Source organism: Nicotiana sylvestris, chromosome 4 (genome assembly GCF_000393655.2).
Source record: "Nicotiana sylvestris chromosome 4, ASM39365v2, whole genome shotgun sequence".
Taxonomy (NCBI): domain Eukaryota; kingdom Viridiplantae; phylum Streptophyta; class Magnoliopsida; order Solanales; family Solanaceae; genus Nicotiana; species Nicotiana sylvestris.
Window position 1 is genome coordinate 64,999,077 of NC_091060.1, and position 21,196 is coordinate 65,020,272.

Consider the following 21,196-nt stretch of genomic DNA (forward strand, 5'->3'; position numbering starts at 1 on the left):
ATACAGAGTTCATGTTCGATGAGGCTTAGGACGATAAGGAGAAGTGAAATGAGACGGCACGGGACATAGACAAGGCCCTTAACATGTTTTTTGATGGCATGGACATTGACGTATTGGAGGATTATTTCAGGCTTGGCCACCTAGAAATCGCAAAAAAATATGTGCCGCCGGGAGAAGGTGAGCCGAACTCGAGTCGAAACTGTTGAGGCAGTTCCTTGCTCTGAGTGTGGACCCTAACCGTAAAAGAACGATCGCGCTTACTATCCCGGCGGACACCCGAGTGCTGTCCGCTCGGTGGGTGTGTCCAGCTATCTTTGCTGCTTGGTAAACAAAAAGGACCAGGCGAAGATGAACGAAATAGGCACATTAAGCCTCTTTAACGAGGTGAAACAGGAACTGAACCGGGTAAGTTGTCTATTCCTTGTGCCCTTTGCGACTCTTGCATAGCTTCAGCATGCTCTTAAGATCTTATCATTTTATTTTTCAGGCTTTGATGCTCCACCATGAAAGCTTTATTTGGTTTCGAACGGAAGTCAGCTAGCTCGAGTTCGATCTCAAAGAGCAAGTCCGGCAGAAGGACATGTATAGGGTTTCAGTGAACAAAAAGACGAGTCCCTCAAGGATCTCCCTATTTCTCCAAGCTGAGCTGGAGAATGCTCATAAGGAGGTGTTGTCCATAAAATGGGAGCATGCCAAACTGGTTGAGAAGGTAAGTATTTTTTAGGTTAAAAATGAGAGGTTACACATAGTGACATATGACGCAACCTCACAGGTCCAAGAGAAGATAAACCCGATTGACTAGGTCCAAGCCAATATGAACGAGCTCAAAGCTTCGGCCGAGACACTGAGGAGCAACATGGACCTGTTGGCTTTGAAAAATAAAGGCTACAAAGGAGGAGTTAGCATCGGTCAAGGATCAGCTCCGGGTGGAAAAGTGATAGGTTTTAAATATCTTTGCCTTATATTTTAATGATCTAACAAACTTACTGTTAAGAACAAGATAAGGAACCTGACACACTTGGACTACACTACAAGATTAATGAATTCTAGTGTGAACTACTATAGCTTCAAGAGATAGGAAACCAAACAAGGACCTGATACCCTTGTGGTTCCCTTATAGCAGTACAAAGTCAATTGGACACAGTTGGAAGTGACGTGACCGCCTGCACTGTTTCTACCTTGCCTGCACTGCACTGTTTCTACCTTGCCTACACTGCACTGTTTCCAGTGCCCACTTATTCCTAAACCAGCTAAAGTGCTTACATCATTTCAAGTGATGTCATCAAGGTGTATCAACAATGAGTTTATATCAAAACATCACTTGAACATTTCTGTTTATCATTCAAGCCTTTTGCAAAATAGAGAAATCAACTCTCACGAGCTTGAAGAACAAAGTTAAACACTACTATGGACCAGTTCCTAAAGTTAGTATTTTGTTGTCCTTAGTTGAGTTGTAACTTTGTGATTGTTCTTATTGTATCTCCTAAACTGCTTAGCCAGAAGCGTTGATTAGGAATCCTCTTGTAAAATCCGTAAACTCTCTGAGTTTATGTTGCGACTAGGTTTAGTCATAAGTTAAAGTCTTTATCACTAGTTATGGTGAGAGTGTCACAAGTTAGTCAAAGTCTTTGTAACTAGAGAGTCACAAAGTGGCTTGTGGTGAGAGTGCCACAAGTTAGTTGAGTTGAATCCTTTGTAATAGAGTTATTACAAAGTGGCTTGTAATAGGTTTTTACAAGTTAGTAAAGTTGAAAGCCTACAGGTGTAGATCGTGGTTTTTGTCCCCTTGAGTTGGGATTTTTCCAAGTAAAATCCTGTGTCTCACTTACTTACAATTTTACTAGCATTCTCAGCATAACCGCATAGAGGACCAAGTACTCTACTATTTGGTGGACTCATATAAACTAACAATTGGTATTAGAGTGGGTTCCTCCTATCAGGCTAACACCTAGGAAGGATCTTTATGGCTGCTCCACCAAATTTTGAAGAAGGTCAATCTATATACTGACCACCCATGTTCAATGGACAATACTATGGGTGGTGGAAAACGAGAATGCATGATTTTATCATGGCTGAGTATTCTGAGTTATGGAATATCATATGTGATGGTCCTTGTGTTCCAACAAAGGTACTGGAAGAACATCCATTTTCAATGTCAAAAACTAGTAAAAACTACACTGACGCAGACAGGAAAGCTGTGGAGAAGAATTTTCGTGCCAAGAAGATTTTGGTCTGTGGAATAGGACCTGAAGAATATAATAGAATCTCCATTTGTGACACTACTAAGGAGATATGGGAATCTTTGCAAGCAGCTCATGAGGGAACCACCCAAGTAAAACAGTCTAAGATCGATATGCTCACTACCGAGTATGAACTCTTCCGGATGAAGGACGATGAATCTATTCAAGATATGCACACAAGATTCACTTCCATCATAAATGAGTTACACTCACTTGGTGAAACCATTCCTAGAAACAAGCTAGTGAGGAAAATCCTCAGTATTCTGCCTAGCCCTTGGAAAAGCAAGGTGAATGTTATTACTGAATCAAAGGACTTGCAGGAGCTGACCATAAAAGAGCTGGTTGGAAATCTGAAGACCTACGAGATGAAGAGGAAGATAGACAGTGAAAGAAGAGAACCAAAGAAAGAAAAGAACCTGGTACTCAAAGCTGACAGCAATGACTCAAGTGAGGAAGACAGTGACATGGCTTACTTAACCAAAATATTTTAGAAGATGTTCAGAAGAAATGGAGAAATTCTAAAAAGGGGCAGCTCCAGCAAACCAAAAAACTATGATCTCTGTCATAAGTGTGGAAAACATGGACACTTCATCAAAGACTGTCCTCTCTTGAAGTAAGAATTCTCCAAGAACAACCCTGAAAAAGCAGCTAAGAGGAACCCGGTTCCTTTCAAGGACTTCAAAAGAAAGAGATCTGTTGACAATGTGATGAAATAGGCTCTTGCAGCATGGGGAGATTCCTCTAGTGAATCTGAAGAATGAAATTGATGTTGGTGATAGTTCCATGATGGCAGTTGAAGGCGAGGAAAATGAATATGACTCAACTTTTGCTTTGATGGCCTAATCAGATGATGATGAAGATGATGACAACAAGGAGGTAAATTTCAGGGATGTTCAAAGAAATATGAAATCCTACTCTTCTAAGAAACTCATGTCTTTAGCTAGTGTATTGATTGATGCCTATCATAGTCTTGTGGAGGATAGGGATTCCTTGACCTTAGAACTAGGAGAAGCTGAACACACTAGAGATGACTTAGTGGCTGTAGTTATTGACCATATGGAAATCATTGAAAACTTCAAAGAAGAAAGAAATGATCTCTTGGCAGTAAATACAGACCTAAGGGAAACAATAGAGAAACCAGGGACTAATTCAAAACCTGGAAATTCTAAAAAAGGAAAAGAGATAGTCAGTGAGGAACACATTAGGCTTGAAAATGAGTTGAAAGATGTGAGAACTAGGATGTGTGTTGAAACTGAGAAAAACAAGCACCTCCAAACTGATCTGGAAAGAGTAAAAAATGATCTTGAAAAGTACCTAAATTGGACTTGGTCCTCAGGAGCTATCACTACCATTACACTAATAATGGTGGAAACAGAAAAGGGAATAGGGTTCCAAATGGAGAAAACTCCATACAACCCTCACAGCAAGTATGTCATTTTTCTGATAATCGGCTTTGTACCCACTGTGGGAATAATCTGTTCGGAAAAATAAAGTGTTTGTTGAAAAAGTGACTAGAAAAGAGGGACCAGGTTCCATTCACAAAAAGCACACATTACCTACATGGACTAAGAGAGCTCTTATTCATCCTTTTGCCTACTACAAGGGATCCAAACTTGCTTGGGTTCCTAAAACTAACGCTTGATCTTCTTGTGTAGGGAACAGTAAAAGAAAGCAGTCAATAATGGTTCATGGATAGTTGGTGTTCAAATCACATGACTGGGAACACCATGGACTTTCTTTCACTAAAAGCCTTGCAAGGAGGGAATGTATCCTTTGGAATGGGAAAAAGGGGTACATTCTTGGAGTTGGAAAAGTCGGGAAGTCACTCACTCATTTTATTGAAAATGTGTACTATGTCAATGGCCTTGAGTATAGTCTCTAGAGTGTCTCTCAGATCTGTGATAAAGGAAACAAGGTGGAATTCTTGTCCAAGATATGTACAGTTACTAATCTGGTAACTGGTGAAGTGGTACTTGTGGCCAAGAGATACAAGAACATCTATGTTGCTGATTTCGAGTCCTTATAAAGTGGTGATCTGAGTTGTCTAAAAGCTATTGATGATGATGCTGAACTGTGGCATAGAAAACTGGGGCACACAAGTTTTTCTCTTCTGAACAAACTAATTTAGAAGGACCTGGTCCATGGTCTGCCTATGTCAAAGTTTAAGGTGCAAAAAATTTGTGATGCTTGTGCTAGAGGAAAACATGTGAAGTCCTCTTTTAAGTCTAAAATGGATGTAAGCACCTCAAAGTCACTAGAGCTTTTGCATATGGACCTATGAGAGTGCAAAGTAGGGGAGGAAAAAGATACATTTTTGTGATAGTGGATGACTACTCCAGATTCACATGGACTCTGTTTCTTAGAACTAAAGATGAAACTTTTGAGGTGTTTGTGGCCTTTGTAAAGAAAATCCAGGTGAAGATGGAGGCTAGAGTTGCATGCATTAGGTCAGATCATGGAACAAAATTTTACAATGCCAAATTTGATGAGTTCTGCAATGAAAATGGCATCACCCACAACCTTTCCGCTCCCAGAACTCCCCAGCAAAATGGAGTAGTGGAAAGGAAGAACAGAACTCTAGAAGATATGGCAAGAACAATGCTAATTGATAGTGGAATTGCAAAGAACTTCTAGGCTGAAGCGATCAACACTGCCTGCTACTTGGTGAACAGGTGCATGATCATATCCCTCCTGAACAAAACCCCATATGAGTTGCTGAATGGAAGGAAACCCAAACTGACTCACCTAAGAATATTTGGGTGCAAATGCTATGTTCTCAATAATGGGAAGGATCAACTTGGTAAATTCGATGCCAAGAGTGATGAAGGAATATTTCTGGGCTACTCTTCTTAAAGCAAAGCATACAAGATATATAACAAGCGGACTCAATGTGTTAAAGAAAGTGTTCATGTTATTTTTTATGAGTCTTATCCATCCTGTGAGAAGAGTGCTGAAGAAGATCAAGATGGAGAACCCTTACTAGTCCCTGGCGAAGTCATTAAAATGACAAATGAAAATGAAGACATGATGAGCCAAGTAAAAGAGCTGAGTGAAGACAATACTGCCTCATCTTCAATGGAACCAGGTACTTCGATTACAACTACTGAAGCTGAAGAAAGAGTGGTTGATGCAATTCATGGCACTCCACTAGCACCTGAGAGAAGAACACAGGAATACCAATCAAATGTACCCACATTCTCTCTAAATGAGCCTCAGACGTCTAACTGGAGACGCAAAATCTCCCATCCTCTTGACAACATAATTACCCTCTAGATTCAGGAGTACAAACCAGGTCAAAAGCCAGAAATTCACTTGTCTTCTCAGCCTTTCTCTCCCAAATAGAACCCAAGAATATTAAGGAAGCCTTGAAAGATATAGATTGGATTACAGCCATGTAAGATGAGTTGCATCAGTTTGAAAGGAAAGATGTCTGGCACTTGGTACCCAGGCCCTCAGATCGAACCATCATAGGAACCAGGTGGGTATTCGGGAACAAGCTTGATGAACATGGGAATACCACAAGGAACAAGGCCAGGCTAGTGGTTCAAGGAGGAAGGGATTGACTATGATGAAACGTTTTCTCCGGTCGCTCTCATGGAAGCTATTAGAATTCTAATCGTTTTTGCATCTCATATGGAATTCACCTTACTCCAAAATGGATGTCAAAAGTGAATTTTTGAATGGACTTCTTAAGGAAGAAATCTATGTGAAGAAACCCCTAGGGTTTTAATGTCATGAACACCCTGAATATGTGTTTAAATTGGACAAAGCATTGTATGGGCTAAAGCAGGCTCCTCGAGCCTGGTATGAAAGGCTGTCAAAGTTCCTCTTGGAAAATGGCTTTAAAAGAGGGAAAATTGACAACAAACTGTTCCTAAAGAAACAAGGAAGGAACCCGCTCATCGTGTAGGTCTATGTTGATGATATCATTTTTGGGGCAACAACTGATTCTCTGTGTGAAGAATTTGCAAGACTCATGGGAAGTGAGTTTGAAATGAGTATGATGGGGGAACTGAACTTCTTCTTGGGTCTTCAAGTAAAACAGTCCCCAAAGGGTACATTTATTTGTCAGCAAAAATACATCAGGGAGCTCTTGAAGAGGTTTGACATGGAAGCATCAAAGGTGATAGACACTCCCATTACTATGGCCACTCGACTAGACATGGATAAAACTGGGCCTCTTGTGAATCAAACCATGTATAGAGGCATTATTGGATCGCTTCTCTATCTTACTGCCAGTAGACCTGATATTGTCTTCAGTGTGGGGCTATATGCAAGGTTTCAATCAAATCCCAAGGAATCTCATTTGAAGGCAGTCAAAAAAATTCTGAGATATCTTAAAGGAACGCAGGACCTGGTCCTTTATTATCCCTCAGGTGACAGTTATAATCTCATTGGATATGCTGATGTAGACTATGTAGGTTATCTTGTAGACAGGAAAAGTACTTCTGAAATGGCTCACTTCCTAGGTTCATGTCTCATCTCTTGGGGCACAAGGAAGCAAAACTCAGTGGCTCTTTTAACAGTTGAAGCAGAATATGTAGCAGCAGCATCCTGCTGTGCACAACTTTTATGGATTAAGCAACAACTGGAGGACTTTGGAGTACTCACTGAGAGTGTGCCTCTTCTATGTGATAACACCAGTGTAGTCAACATGACCAAGAATCCAGTTCAACACAAAAGGACCAAGTATATTGATGTGAGGCATCACTTTCTGAGGGACAATGTTGAGAAAGGGTTGATATGTATGAAGTTCTGTAGCACAGAAGACCAAATTGCAGACATCTTCACCAAGGCATTAAGTAGGGAGCACTTTCAAAGAAACAGAGTGAAGTTGGGGCTTTTAAAGCCCAATTGAGAACTTGATTCCTCATTGTTGGCTATGAAAAACACCTTCAAGAAAAACTGGCTAAAAGTGTTTTCTGGCCATGTCTAACTCACTTCAATACCGTTGCAGGTAAACACGCACGATGAGTATAGAAGCTGTAGATGCAGTGCATGAATGATAAGCGAGGATTAATATTTTTAAATAACAGGTCAAGAACTTGGTTCTTATACTAAAGGTTAGTAGTTCTGTGCATTCTTTAATACACGTCTTAAAAAGGTATAAAACACAACTGCCATGTGATCCAACTTTTCAGATCCTGTTGTCACGTCTCTTCACTTCAATCGTTCCATCTCCCTCTGAAACGTTGAACTTCTCCACGCCCAACCGCCATTTCAGAATCGGTCCATATATCTCTCTCTTCATAATTATCCATTCTTAATAAAAGCCCCCTCTATTCTCCACAAACCATAAGTCCTCCATTAGAACTTCCCAAAGCATCTTCACACTATTTTTCCAATGGCTGAGACAAACTTCGACCTCCTTGCCTCAGTCATACCTACTACTGAAAAAACCTACGGAGTCCTCAATCCCTACTGAGCCTTCTTTAACCACTCTTACCCTTCCCGCTAAAATCACACCTCACCTAGATTCCCCGTCTCTTTCTATTTCAGAAACCCCTAAAACTGTTGATCCGTCCTTTCCTTCTTCTGAGGTTCCCACTAATCAAACACCAAGTGGAGAACAAGTTCAAAACCCTGAGGTCACAGAGAGTTCCACCATTGTTGCTACAAATTCAGTGGTGGCAGTAGTGCCGATTGAGGAAGAAAATGTTGTAACAGTCTCCGTGGTGTCTGCTGATGGTGTACTGCATGAGATCATCTCTCAAAAAAATGAGGTACAAGGTGTGGGGGACGAAGGGTCCATTGTAACTGTTGAAGGTGCTGCACTAGCAGAAACTACTGGGCCCTCACATGAGGAACCTGATCCTTCTCTGGATGACCCAGGTCAGGGTTCTCATTCCCAGGACAGCTCTGCTCCTACACTCGCTGTTGCGCCTTTGGACATGTAGACACCTGAGATGAGGTCCAGTGATGAGGAGGATTTAGACAACATAGCTCTTGATGCTTTCATAGTAAAGTGAAGGGTGGTGTCCACTCCTGAGTCTTCCACCAAGCGACCCACTACCAGGTTGCAAGCTAAGGTGGCCTACGACTCTGCTCTTCAAAAGAGCAAAAAAGGTAGTAAGAAGCAAATGAGGAAGCTGGTGAAAGATGGTGTGCCCATAAGTGATAAGGAGATCCCTATGGTAGAGGTGAAAGAGGAAACACCAGATCAACCTGGTTCACTGGTTAGACGGTCTCAGAAAAAGAAGTATCCTGCTTCAGTAGAAAAGGCTTCAACCTCTAGCCCCAAGTTGAAGGATGTTGTGAGTGAGTTCTCGATGTATGACGAGGATATATTAGTCAAAACCAAGGGAAAAGAGAAATCCAGTGGTGGGAAATCCAGCAAACAAAAGTCTGAAATTGTTTAGGAACTTGGTTCTGTGAAGAGGATAAGAAGTGAAGTCAGCCTTGGCTCAGAACGCCTGAGGCACCAAAAAGTTCTGCTGGGTCATACTTTTGACCCAGTAATTGATCATAGGCTAAAAACTCGTGTTTTAGTCGTTGTAACAACACTTTAATTATTGCATTTTACAAAGGTTTGAGCTTAAATGATAATGAATTGTACTAAATTCATGCTTTATACCTTACAGGAAGCTAATCCGACTTAAGAATTAACTTTGGGATGAATTTGATTGATTTTGGGCTTTGAAGTTTGAGTAAAAGCTAAATAAATCAAGTCGGGATCGTGTTCGGGGGTCGCAAATCAAGCCTGGATCGCAAAACAAATGAAAAAATAAAGCAGCGCAAAATTTTTCATTGTCGCGCACTGCCGCACCGCGGGGGGCGCCACGGCAGTGCAAATATTTTTGCTGCATTGTTTTGCTTCGTTAAATGCATTCTGCCTCTGTCCAATCCATGTACGCGTTGCACGGGGCGCCGCGGGTGTGTAAAAATCACAAAATTATTCTATTTCGGACTAAAAAGGGCATACTTGTCAAAACCCATTCCTACATGATTAAAACGGCAAAAGCAGTGCCATTATTGGGGCAGGCCTATTTTTGGAGAGAAAAAGAAGAAGGAGATTCATCTTGAAGAAGAGAATCAAGGAGGAACATCAACTTAGAGCAAGGATTAAAAGAGTTTTTCTAAACCTTCTCCTAGTATTTACTCATATTATGTTTAAGATTTTTATTGTTGATGTTTGTATCATTATGAGTGGCTAAAAATCCAAATACTCTGGGGTTATGGGTGTTAGATGATCATGTTGTTTGAAGCTTAGATTGATGATCTTGAAATTATTGTTAAGGGTTGTTTATTTGATTATGTTGTTAATTATTTTACTGCGTAGCTAACAGTGAAGTACTATTTACGAATCTTGAGTTAAACTTGAAAAAGGAAATTCTTGATTGCATATAGAATCAAAAAGGGCAAGATCTGGATCCTGGGCATCGGGTGAAAGATTCGCGATTAAGATAGAACTATACTTAATTGCCTTGTTTGGTTGAGAAATAGGATTTGTAAATGCATTTGAGTTAATATTAATACCATAGAAATATAGGTGTTAATTTAACTTGAATAGGCGCATAAGAAATCGACAGATTCTTATGGGTATTATCAACCCTATAATCAATAACCCAGATAATTTAATAAATTATTTTTAAGCTAAAAATGTAGCATGATATCTAGCAAGCCCATAACCCCGGGATATCTCTTTTATTAATTGTTTAAAGAAAAATTCATAAGTGGCGTAGTAACTTTGCATTGTATTATTGTTTGTCTATTAGTTAAATTGTAAATTGGTTATTTATGTATTTTGTGATGAATTAGCTTGAATCGATAATTGTTTGAGTTTGCATCGGCCGTTAAGTTAATCACAAGTCCTCGTGGGAACGATACTCTACTTATTACTATATTACTTGAAGATTGCGTACACTTGCGTGAGTGTTTTGGTCGCAACAAGTTTTTTGTGCCATTGCCGGGGACTTGGAAATTAGCTACTTGACTAAGTTAAGCTTGTATCAGCTATTTGTTTAAGTATTAATTTTCAGTTCACTTTGTTTGTGTCACACAGGCTCTTCTCTTGAATGCGGAGAAGTAGAAGCACAGGCAATATCTTCCCTATTGATCCTGAAATTGAAAAAACACTTCATAGAGCGAGGAAGGAGTTGGAAGCTAGATACAAAACAGAAAGAGAGTTGGACATTTTAGTTCAACCATAGCCAACAGTGATGACAGGTAATGGAGGGCGTCCGGTGATAGAAGCTGCAAGGCCAAATCTTGCTAATATGACCCAGGCTATTGTCAGGCCTGATATCACTAGTCACTTTGAGCTTAAACAGTACATGATACAATAGATTCAGTCCACTGGGCAATATGCAGGTCTATCTCATGAAGACCCGCAGAGGCACATTCAGAATTTTTTGAAAATCACGGATACTTACAACTATCCAAATGTTTCCAAGGACTATGTCAGGCTAACCTTGTTTCCTTTTTCATTGTTGGGGGAAGCTAAAGAATGGTTGCAGAAGGAGCCTGCTAATTCAATCCATACTTGGGATGATTTAGCAAAGAAATTCTTAATCAAGTTTTTCCCCACTAAAAAGACAAAGTCTTTGCGGAGACAGATTCTTGGGTTTCAACAACAGGATGGTGAGACTCTTCGCCAAGCTTGGTAAAGATACAAGAAACTACTCCGAGACTGTCCACATCATTGTCAAACTGATGAGGTATTGGGCCATACTTTTGTTGATGGATTAGATGAGACTTCAAAGATGAATCTTGATTTAGCTTGTAGAGGTAGTTGCATGGCGAGACCATATAGTGAAATACAACTTCTGCTAAATAACTTCACTGCTAATGATCATAATTGGCAAGGTGAGGGAGAACCAAGGAGAGCAATGAAACAGAAAGCAATAGGGGTACTTGAACTTGATGATTTTTCAGCCATGAGAGCAGATATAGCAAAATTGGCAAATCAAATGAATAGAATGACAATGAACCAGACACAACAATTGCAATATGTTCAACAAATGTCGATTTGTTGTGAAATGTGTGGTGACAATCACACAAGTGACATGTGCCCAATGAATCCTGAATCTATTTATTATGTTGGACAACAAAACAGAGGTCCGATGAACCAACAGGCACAATATGGAAACACTTACAATGCAAATTGGAGAAATCATCTTAATTTCTCTTGGGGTGGAAATCAATCAAATCAGAATCAATATAGACCCCAAGGAAATTTTAATCAACCTCAAAGGCCACCCCAACAGGTAGAAGAAAGTACAAATGATTTGTTGAAGAAATTGTTGCATGACAATCAACAACTCAGAATTGATTTCAGAAATCTTGAAAGGCAAATGGGACAGCTAGCTACAAATCAAAACACTAGACCTGCATGTGCTCTTCCAAGTGATACAGAAAAAAATCCGCAAGTTAGTGCAATTGCACTTAGAACTGGAAGGGAATTAGAAGAAGTTCCAAAAAAGAGAAAAGACAAACCTATACCTGATGGTGAATTGATTCCCAAAGCAAAACAGGAAGCAAAGAAAGATGATACAGTTTCAGCGCCTGTGAATGTTCCAAGGCCACCACCACCTTTTCCACAAAGATTGCAGAAAAAGAATGATGATCGCATGTTCAACAAATTTCTCTCTATGTTGAATCAGATTCAATTGAATATTCCGTTGGTAGATGCGATTCGTGATATTCCAAAGTATGTCAAGTACATAAAAGATATTGTGGCTAACAAAAGGAGATTGACTGAATTTGAAATAGTTGCACTTACTGAGGAGTGCACTTCAAGGGTCCAAAATAAGCTTCCTCAAAAGCTTAAGGATCTTGGAAGCTTTACTATCCCTGTGAGAATAGACAATGTTGATGTAGGCCATGCACTTTGTGATTTGGGAGCAAACATAAATTTGATGCCATTGTCCTTGTACAAAAAATTGGGTTTGGGAGCTCCAAAACCCACCACTGTGATGTTGCAACTAGCAGACAGGTCCATAGCTTACCCGGAAGGGGTGATTGAAGATGTGCTGCTGAAAATTGGGAAATTCATTTTCCCGACTAATTTCATTATCTTAGATTTTGAAGCAGATGAAAAAGCTCCTATTAAATTGGGAAGAACTCTCTTGGCTACAGGTGATACTATAATTAAAGTAAGAGAGGGAAAAATGATCATGAGAGTTGACAACGAGGAAGCTGTTTTTAATGTATACAAAGCAATTCAACTTCCTCTCCATTATGAAGAATTGTCTATGATATCTGTCATGGAGATGGATGAGCAACTTATTGCCCCAAGTGTATATTTAAAGGATTCTTTAGAGAAAGCAATTGTGTTGTTCGAGAGTCTGGAGATTAATGATGAGGTTGAAGAGATGAAGCATATTTTGAATGTATCATGTAATATATGAAAGGTTTAAATCCCTTTGAACCTTTGAACAGACCAAATGGTCCTCCTCCAAAGCCATCAATTGAAGAAGCTCCAAAATTGGAACTAAAGCCTTTACCTTCTCACCTTCATTATGCTTATTTGGGTAGTTCTGATATGTTACCTGTTATTATTTCTTCTGATTTGTCTGAATTGCAGGAGGAAAAATTGTTGAGAGTACTACGTGAGCATAAAAGAGCAATTGGGTGGACAATGTCTGACATAAGAGGTATTAGTCCAGTTTTTTGCATGCATAAAATTCTCATGGAGGAAGGACACAAGTCGAGCATAGAACAACAATGTCGCCTAAATCCCAACATGAAAGAGGTGGTAAGAAAAGAAGTGATTAAATGGCTTGATGCATGTATTATATTTCCAATCTCTGATAGCAAATGGGTAAGTCCAGTCCAATGTGTTCCAAAGAAAGGAGGAATGACCGTAGTGACAAATGAAAACAATGATCTGATTCCCATTCGAACTATTACTGGGTGGAGGATTTGCATAGATTATAGAAAATTGAATAATGCCACCCGAAAAGACCATTTTCCTCTCCCCTTTATTGACCAAATGCTTGATAGATTAGCTGGGCAAGAATACTACTGTTTTTTGGATGGTTACTCGGGATATAATCAGATTGTTATAGCCCTAGAGGACCAAGAGAAGACCACATTTACATGTCCCTATAGGACATATGCATTTAAAAGAATGTCATTTGGTTTTTGCAATGCACCTGCGACTTTTCAAAGGTGTATGATGGCTATTTTTACTGATATGGTTGAAAGAATTGTGGAAGTATTTATGGATGATTTTTCTGTATTTGGATGTTCTTTTGATGAATGTTTAATGAATCTTGACAAGGTACTTGCTAGGTGCGAAGAAACAAATTTGGTACTAAATTGGGAAATGTCATTTCATGGTAAGAGAAGGCATAGTCCTAGGGCATAAAGTGTCCAAGAATGGATTGCAGGTAGATACAACAAAGGTGGAAGCAATTGAAAAATTACCTCTACCAACATCAGTTAGAGGCATTCACAGTTTCTTGGGCCATGCAGGTTTTTATCGTCGTTTCATTAAAGATTTTTCAAAAATTTCATCTCCTTTGTGCAGGCTTCTTGAGGAACATACATCCTTCAAGTTTGATTATACTTGTCTGAAAGCATTTGATGAGCTAAAAAGAAGATTAGTTACTGCACCAATTATCATTGCTCCAGATTGGAAACTTCCATTTGAGTTGATGTGTGATGCAAGTGATATAGCCATTGGAGCTATTTTGGGGCAGCGAAAGGAGAAAATCTTTTACTCCATTCATTATGCGAGCAGACCTCTTAATCCAGTTCAAATGAATTACACTGTTACTGAAAAAGAGTTGCTCGCAGTAGTATGGGCATTTGATAAGTTCAGGTCTTATCTAGTGGGAACCAAAGTCATATTTTACACAGATCACTCAGCTATCATGTATTTATTTGCAAAGAAAGACGCCAAGCCAAGGTTAATCCGATGGGTTCTTCTTTTGCAGGAATTTGATTTGGAGATTCGAGATAAAAAAGGGACAGAGAATCAGGTTGCAGATCACTTATCCAGGCTGGAAAATCGAGGCCATGTCACTGAAGGAGAATCAATCAAAGGAACATTTCCTGACGAACATTTGCTAGCCATCACTTCAGATGAAACCCCGTGGTATGCTGATTATGTGAATTTCATTGCAAGTGGGGTGACTCTACCAGAATTCACAGCTGATCATAGAAGAATATTCTTACATGATGTGAGGTTCTACATGTGGGACGAGCCTTTTCTATACAAGCAATGCGCAGATCAATTGGTAAGATGGTGGAGACAGAACTGCACAAAAGGTTTTGCATTTGGTTTTTATTGGCCAAAATTGTTTAAAGATGCACATGCTTTTGTTAAAAATTATGACAGGTGTCAAAGAACAGGTACAATCACGAAGAGGAACGAAATGCCTTTGCAAAATATTTTGGCAGTAGAGCTCTTTGATGTCTGGGGAATTGATTTCATGGGACCATTTCCATATTCTAATGGGCACAAATACATTTTGGTTACAGTCGATTATATGTCTAAGTGGGTTGAGGCAATTGCTCTCCCTACTAATGATGCAAATGTAGTGATAAGTTTCGTAAAGAAGCACATTTTCACACGCTTTGGAACTCTAAGGGTGTTGATAAGTGATGGAGGAACACACTTTTGCAACAAATTGTTGAAAAATATTCTAGAAAAATATAGGGTAAGACACAAGGTTGCTACTACATACCACCCTCAAACGAGTGGTCAAGTTGAAGTGTCAAACAGGGAAGTAAAACAGATTTTGGAGAAAATAGTGAGTGCAAATAGGAAAGATTGGTCCGGTAAGTTAGAAGATGCATTGTGGGCTTACCGAACTGCATACAAGACTCCAATAGGTACTTCTCCGTAAAGGTTGGTTTATAGAAAGGCATGTCATTTACCCGTTGAGCTAGAACACAAAGCTTATTGGGAAATCAAAAAGCTAAATATGGATATGGACTTAGCCGGTGAAAAAAGACTGCTACAACTCAATGAACTTGATGAGTTTCGGTTGCATGCTTATGAAAATGCCAAGTTATATAAAGAAAAGACCAAGAGGTGGCATGACAAGCACATCTAACATCGTAAGTTGAGCCGGGTCAAGAAGTTCTCTTGTTTAATTCAAGGCTAAAGCTTTTTCCTGGAAAGCTTAAGTCCCGTTTGGCAGGCCCTTTCGTTGTGGTAAGTGTGACTCCTCATGGAACAGTTGAATTGCGGGACATAAATTCAAGTGGTACATTCTTGGTGAATGGGCAGCGAGTAAAACACTATTGGGGTGGTGATATTAAATGTCACAAGACCTCGATAGATTTGGTTGATGCATAATGATGTGTTGAATCGTGCCGCGACGTTAAATTAGGCGCTTGTTGGGAGGCAACCCAATGACTAACATCACTAACTTTTAATTGTAGTTTACAATTATTAGATTTTATGTGTATAATGTTTTTAGTCAGGTGCAACCAGGAATTTGGCATAAAATCAGTGTACAATGATGTAAGGGGTGAATGGTGAGCTAAAAAATCAAAAAATATGCTAACTCTGTGAAATATTGGCCTACCGCATCGCATGGGGCGTCGTGTCACACACCGCACCAGGCAAAATTGCACAGATGAGGCAGAATACAAAATTTTCGGAGCAGCTAAGAATTTTGGCCTACCGTGCCGCGGGGTGCGCCGCGTGGGGCGTCGCGGCAGGCCAGTTTTATATATAATTTTTTTTTTTGCTTAAATCCGAACCCCCCTCCCTTTATTTCATTATTTCACTCCCCAAACTCTCTTCTTCTCTATCACTAAACTCAAGCACCCCAACCAAACAAATTCATTCAAAGATTCATCCACAAATCCTTCTTCTTCTTGCAAGGTAAGTATTCTCTTCTCTCTTTTCCTTCAAACTAGTAGTATTTCATTTTGTATTTCTTTCTTATTTTCAAGTATATTTGTATAAACCCTAGCAAGAATTGTGTTCATAATCTTCTTTTAGTTTCTTTTGTTAATATTGTTAAATATAGTATTAGAAACTTAGCTTGTATATTCTTTTTGGGGTTATGGAGGATTTGAAGGTGTGTTGAGGTGAAATGAGTTGAGTTTCTTGTTGAAGATTGTTAAGGAGTGTACTAATCCAAAAATGCATATAAAAAGTGAAAAATTGTGTATTGAATATTATTGTGAAGATGTGGTGATGTCATAGTTGTGATGAGAGGCATATTGGTGTTGTTGATATGGTGATTAGGCCTCTTTTGAAGTTGAAATTTTAAGAAAAAAAGACATGCTTACAATGTGTTTGTTAAAATGCCTAAGTGACATAAAATTGAGTAATGTTGCAAATTGAGAAACAAATTGCATTGTGAGATGTTATTATTGATAACAACTATAACATTAGGCCAAGCCGTGATTTTTTTGCTTTCTTTATGTAAAAATGAGATGTAAGATTCATGCTAATGTGCCTATGTAGTATATTTTATATATAAATTTTGAATTTTGTAAAATAGACAAATTTCTTTTTATGTTTATGTTTAATATTAATTTAGCTTGTAAAATCTAGCTTAGTTTTTGATTTTTATTTTATTTTTAATTGTTGCAAGTCTCTTTAATGATTGGGTAGGCCGATAAGCATTATATCATTCTAATTGAAGAACAGGGTAGTCTGAATCCCTGTTATACATCCTAAGTGTCAACATGATATAACATAAGTGTGGGGTATTTAATCCACTTGCTCTTAAAATAATTGTCTATCTTTAACTAATATATCATGTTGTGTAGGTATAATATCTCGGCGCCCAAGCAAAAGATCAAACGCTGGCCTAACTGAGGCTGCATCTACTAGCCGACGTGGAGGTAGAAGGGCACCACCTCCGGCACCAGTGGAGGAGGAAGAGGAACACTTTGACCCTGATGCAGATGAGGTGCCAGAGTGTAAATATGACATCAGGGCTATTCCAGCCCATACAATACAATGGTTCCAATCCTTCGTCCCTGCTGTGCCACCAACCCCAAAAATTGCCATAGATGAAGCAAAGCTTGCCCGTAAGTATAATGCCATATATACTGATATTCGAGCTTTGGATTTTGAAGGGTTTTTTCGCCAAGGTGATAGTGTGAACATCAACTTGGTAAAAGAATTTTATGCCAATTGGCAACCGGGCGGTGATTTAGATGCCAACTATCAAGTTAGGGTCAGAAATATAGTGATCCCATTTTCGTCAAAGGTCATAAATCAAATAATGGGTTTCATGGAACATTCACATAAGTTGTTCCAGAGGTTCGTGCGTAGACCAGATTACCCAGACATCCGCAGACAGCTATGTGGTGAAGATTCCTTTGCCTTGTGGACTAGAGTTACAAATGAGTGTCACAAGGAAATGAAAAAAGGAACATTCCAGCGTCCTGCACGAGTCATTTTGAAGATAATAAATGCCAAAATCATGCCAACACAAAGTGATACAGACGTATCAAAACTAAAGGTTTGCTTGATTTATGCATTTTTAACAGGAATGCGGGTGGATCTTAGGAAAATTATGCTGGAACACATGTCAAAGGTGAGACCTTTTCGAGGATGCCGCCTACACTATCCAAGTATAATTACTTGGTTATTGCGGACGCACTTCATTGAAGAAGAGTATCACTATGATCGGCGGATAGAAGTAACATATCCTATCAGGGCGCTTGATGTCACGACTGTGATAGATCTGCCTGCAGCTGCACTTAACCCCGATCAAAGGTTTGTCCGAGTGGAAGAGACTTTGCAGATATTATTTGCTGACCTGCGCCTTCGCGCTTCTAGAGGGGAACTGAACTTGGAAGAGTTGCAACAAAATCACCCTTTATCTCCTTTCACACAACAGAGGTTAGGAATGGCTCAGCATGGACAAATCCCACCGGATGAAGATGTGAACTCTATTCCCTCAGATGACGAAGAATATTTGCGCACCTTTGAGGATGACGATGCTTAGGACAATGGCCTCAGGGAGTCTTTTTTGATCTATTTTTTATCTTTTCGCATTAGGGACGATAAAACTTTTTTAAGTGTGGGGTGGTTGGCCCCTATTGTAATGTACTTACTTTTATATTTTCGTATTTTGTTTGATTGAGTTTAGTTATTTTGTTTGATTTTGTTTAGTTTGTTAAAATTGCTTTTAGTTTGTTTTGTTAGAATATAGTGTTGATAGATAGTAAGCAATCATAATTTCGGTATAGATCCCTCTTGGATTTTCTTGTTAAAAAATAAAGTCGGAAAAAAAAAAATCCATCAGAAAAATTCGAAATTATTGAGTTTGCAATTTTGTTTTATTTTCAGTTTAGTGTATGCTAGTTTTGGTTTAAATTAAAACTTTCCCCTTGGTTTTTCTTTACACCACGGTTGTTTTCCAAGGGTGTATTTGAACCGGGTATAGTGTAATTTTTTATTTCAATTGAATAAAAAGTTCCTAACTTACAGAGTTAATCTCCTCAAATGCACATGCTTTAGAAGTTATATGTACCTTATTTGTGATATTCAAATCTCAGTTCTTGATTCTAAATTAAGTGCCTTAAATTGTGTATTTATAACTATGCTTAACTGCTTTGACTAGAGAGTCAAGAAAGATCCAAGCTTGAATGAGTTGTGTGCCAATGTGTGAGTGAGGTTGTTGAAATATTCTGTGTGTAACAATTGATATCTAGAACTTGCCCTCAAGTGTTTTGCAAAGTGAAATAGTAGCATTATTCAGTTTAGGAGATGATATAGGCATTTCTTTGTTGAATCAGTTTGATAATTATCTCCACCTAATTGTATATATCTTAGTCAAATCTTTTGATCTGTTAATCATATTTCTTTGGCATCCGCATTATAAACCTTACCAATTTATGTAAATATATTAGTTGTTTGAACCTCTATCTCTTATGAGCACTTAGTCTTGTTTTAATATTGTTAAAGTTGAGAAGAGATTTGTTGGTTTATTAAAGGTTGTTTATTTGAAAAAAAAAGAGTGAAGAATAATTCATATATGTATATATATAGGGGGTGAATTTTCAGTAGTAACATTCCCTAACTTATGGTGCTTAAAGAAAAAGGGATTTGTTGTTAGTATGAAAAATCTCAAAAAGGTTGGAGATGGTTTAACATAAGAGTAATGCTGAAATTGTGAAATGAAATGGTGTATATATGAAGTGCTCAAAGAGATGTAGCCACTACATTCTATATTTATCACACTCTTCCTCAGCCTGCATTACAAACAATTAAAGTCCTATTTGATCCTTGATTGAATAAGCTCAATTAGTAGAGTATTACACTAGGGGCAAACATATGGTATGTCATCTGTTGCACATGAATTTTAATTCTGAGAGCGAGTTAATTCTTCCTATTTTGAGTTCCTAAATATTTGTGAATACTATGTTGAGATGAACTAATCTATATTAGTTGTGGGAGGGCACATGATTTGTGAAAGCAAGGAAACATTTTGACCTTTGTGTTAGAGTAAGTGAGCAAGTTATGAAAATGCGTGGCACTTGTGAGTCATGTCTTGAGGATTGAACTATTATGAATTGGTACTTAACTGTTGGCATGTGTTGTTAGAGAAATTGTTTGATAAAAAGGTCGTCCTTATGTGAAATGTATGTTAATTGCTCGAGGACGAGCAATGGTCTAAGTGTGGGGTGTTGATCATAGGCTAAAAACTCGTGTTTTAGTCGTTGTAACAACACTTTAATTATTGCATTTTACAAAGGTTTGAGCTTAAATGATCATGAATTGTACTAAATTCATGCTTTATGCCTTGTAGGAAGCTAATCCGACTTAAGAATTAACTTTGGGATGAATTTGATTGATTTGGGGCTTTGAAGTCTGAGTAAAAGCTAAATAAATCAAGTCGGGATCGTGTTCGGGGGGTCGCAAAGCAAGCCCGGATAGCAAAACAAATGAAAAAATGAAGCAGCGCAAAATTTTGCACTGTCGCGCCGCGGGGGGCGCCACGACAGTGCAAATATTTTCGCTGCATTGTTTTGCTTCGTTAAAATGCATTTTGCCTCTGTCCAATCCATGTACGCGTCGCACGGGGCACCGCGGGGCGCATTGCGGGTGTATAAAAATCACAAAATTATTCTATTTCGGACTAAAAAGGGCATACTTGTCAAAACCCCTTCCTACACGATTAAAAAGGCAAAAGCAGTGTCATTATTGGGGCAGACCTGTTTTTGGAGAGAAAAAGAAGAAGGAGATTCATCTTGAAGAAGAGAATCAAGGAGGAACATCAACTTGGAACGAGGATTAAAAGAGTTGTTCTAAATCTTCTCCTAGTATTTACTCATATTATGTTTAAGATTTTTATTGTTGATGTTTGTATCATTATGAGTGGCTAAAAATCCAAATATTCTGGGGTTATGAGTGTTAGATGATTATGTTGTTTGAAGCTTAGATTGATGATCTTGAAATTATTGTTAAGGGTTGTTTATTTGATTCTGTTGTTAATTATTTTACTGCGTAGCTAACAGTGAAATACATTTACGAATCTTGAGTTAAACTTGAAAAAGGAAATTCTTGATTGCATATAGAATCAAATAGAGCAAGATCGGGATCCTGGGCATCGGGTGAAAGATTCGCGATTAAGATAGAACTATACTGTCACGACCCAAACTGAAGGGCCATGACTAGCACCCGACCACACTTGCCGAGCACCAACGTACATTTCATCTAACCTTCATTATTATCTTTTAAGGCTAAAGAGATCAATATAAATGGTAGACCTAGATCATGGAATACCAGCAATAAAATATGATGGCATGAATATACATAGCAGGGGATGACCAGACAATCAAGAAACTACATATAAGGTATGAGCTACCACGCTACTATGAAAGACTATACAACAAAAACTAGCCTACAAGGCATACCAAACTATACATGAGCCGACACCTGTCTATGAGCCTCTAAAAGAACATAAGTGTTGCAACATAGCCGGAACAGGGCCCCGACATACCCATAATGTCTATAACAAAAATTGCATACCAAGACCAAGGCAAGTCCGGAGAAGGGATCTCGCCAATCACCGCTGATCTAC

General features: G+C 38.8%; 2 protein-coding genes across 2 annotated transcripts; both read left to right on the forward strand.

The window, feature by feature from the left end:
• Nucleotides 1-2,053: 2,053 nt before the first annotated feature.
• Nucleotides 2,054-3,083, forward strand: LOC138889624 (uncharacterized). Its single transcript, XM_070172956.1, has 2 exons — nt 2,054-2,581; nt 2,967-3,083. Exons 1-2 carry the CDS (start codon nt 2,054-2,056, stop codon nt 3,081-3,083), a joined length of 645 nt encoding a protein of 214 aa, XP_070029057.1.
• A 7,859-nt stretch (nt 3,084-10,942) lies between these two features.
• Nucleotides 10,943-12,589, forward strand: LOC138889625 (uncharacterized). Its single transcript, XM_070172957.1, has 3 exons — nt 10,943-11,807; nt 12,060-12,317; nt 12,426-12,589. The coding sequence occupies exons 1-3, from the start codon at nt 10,943-10,945 to the stop codon at nt 12,587-12,589; spliced, it is 1,287 nt and encodes a 428-aa protein (XP_070029058.1).
• The last annotated feature ends 8,607 nt before the right edge of the window (nt 12,590-21,196 follow it).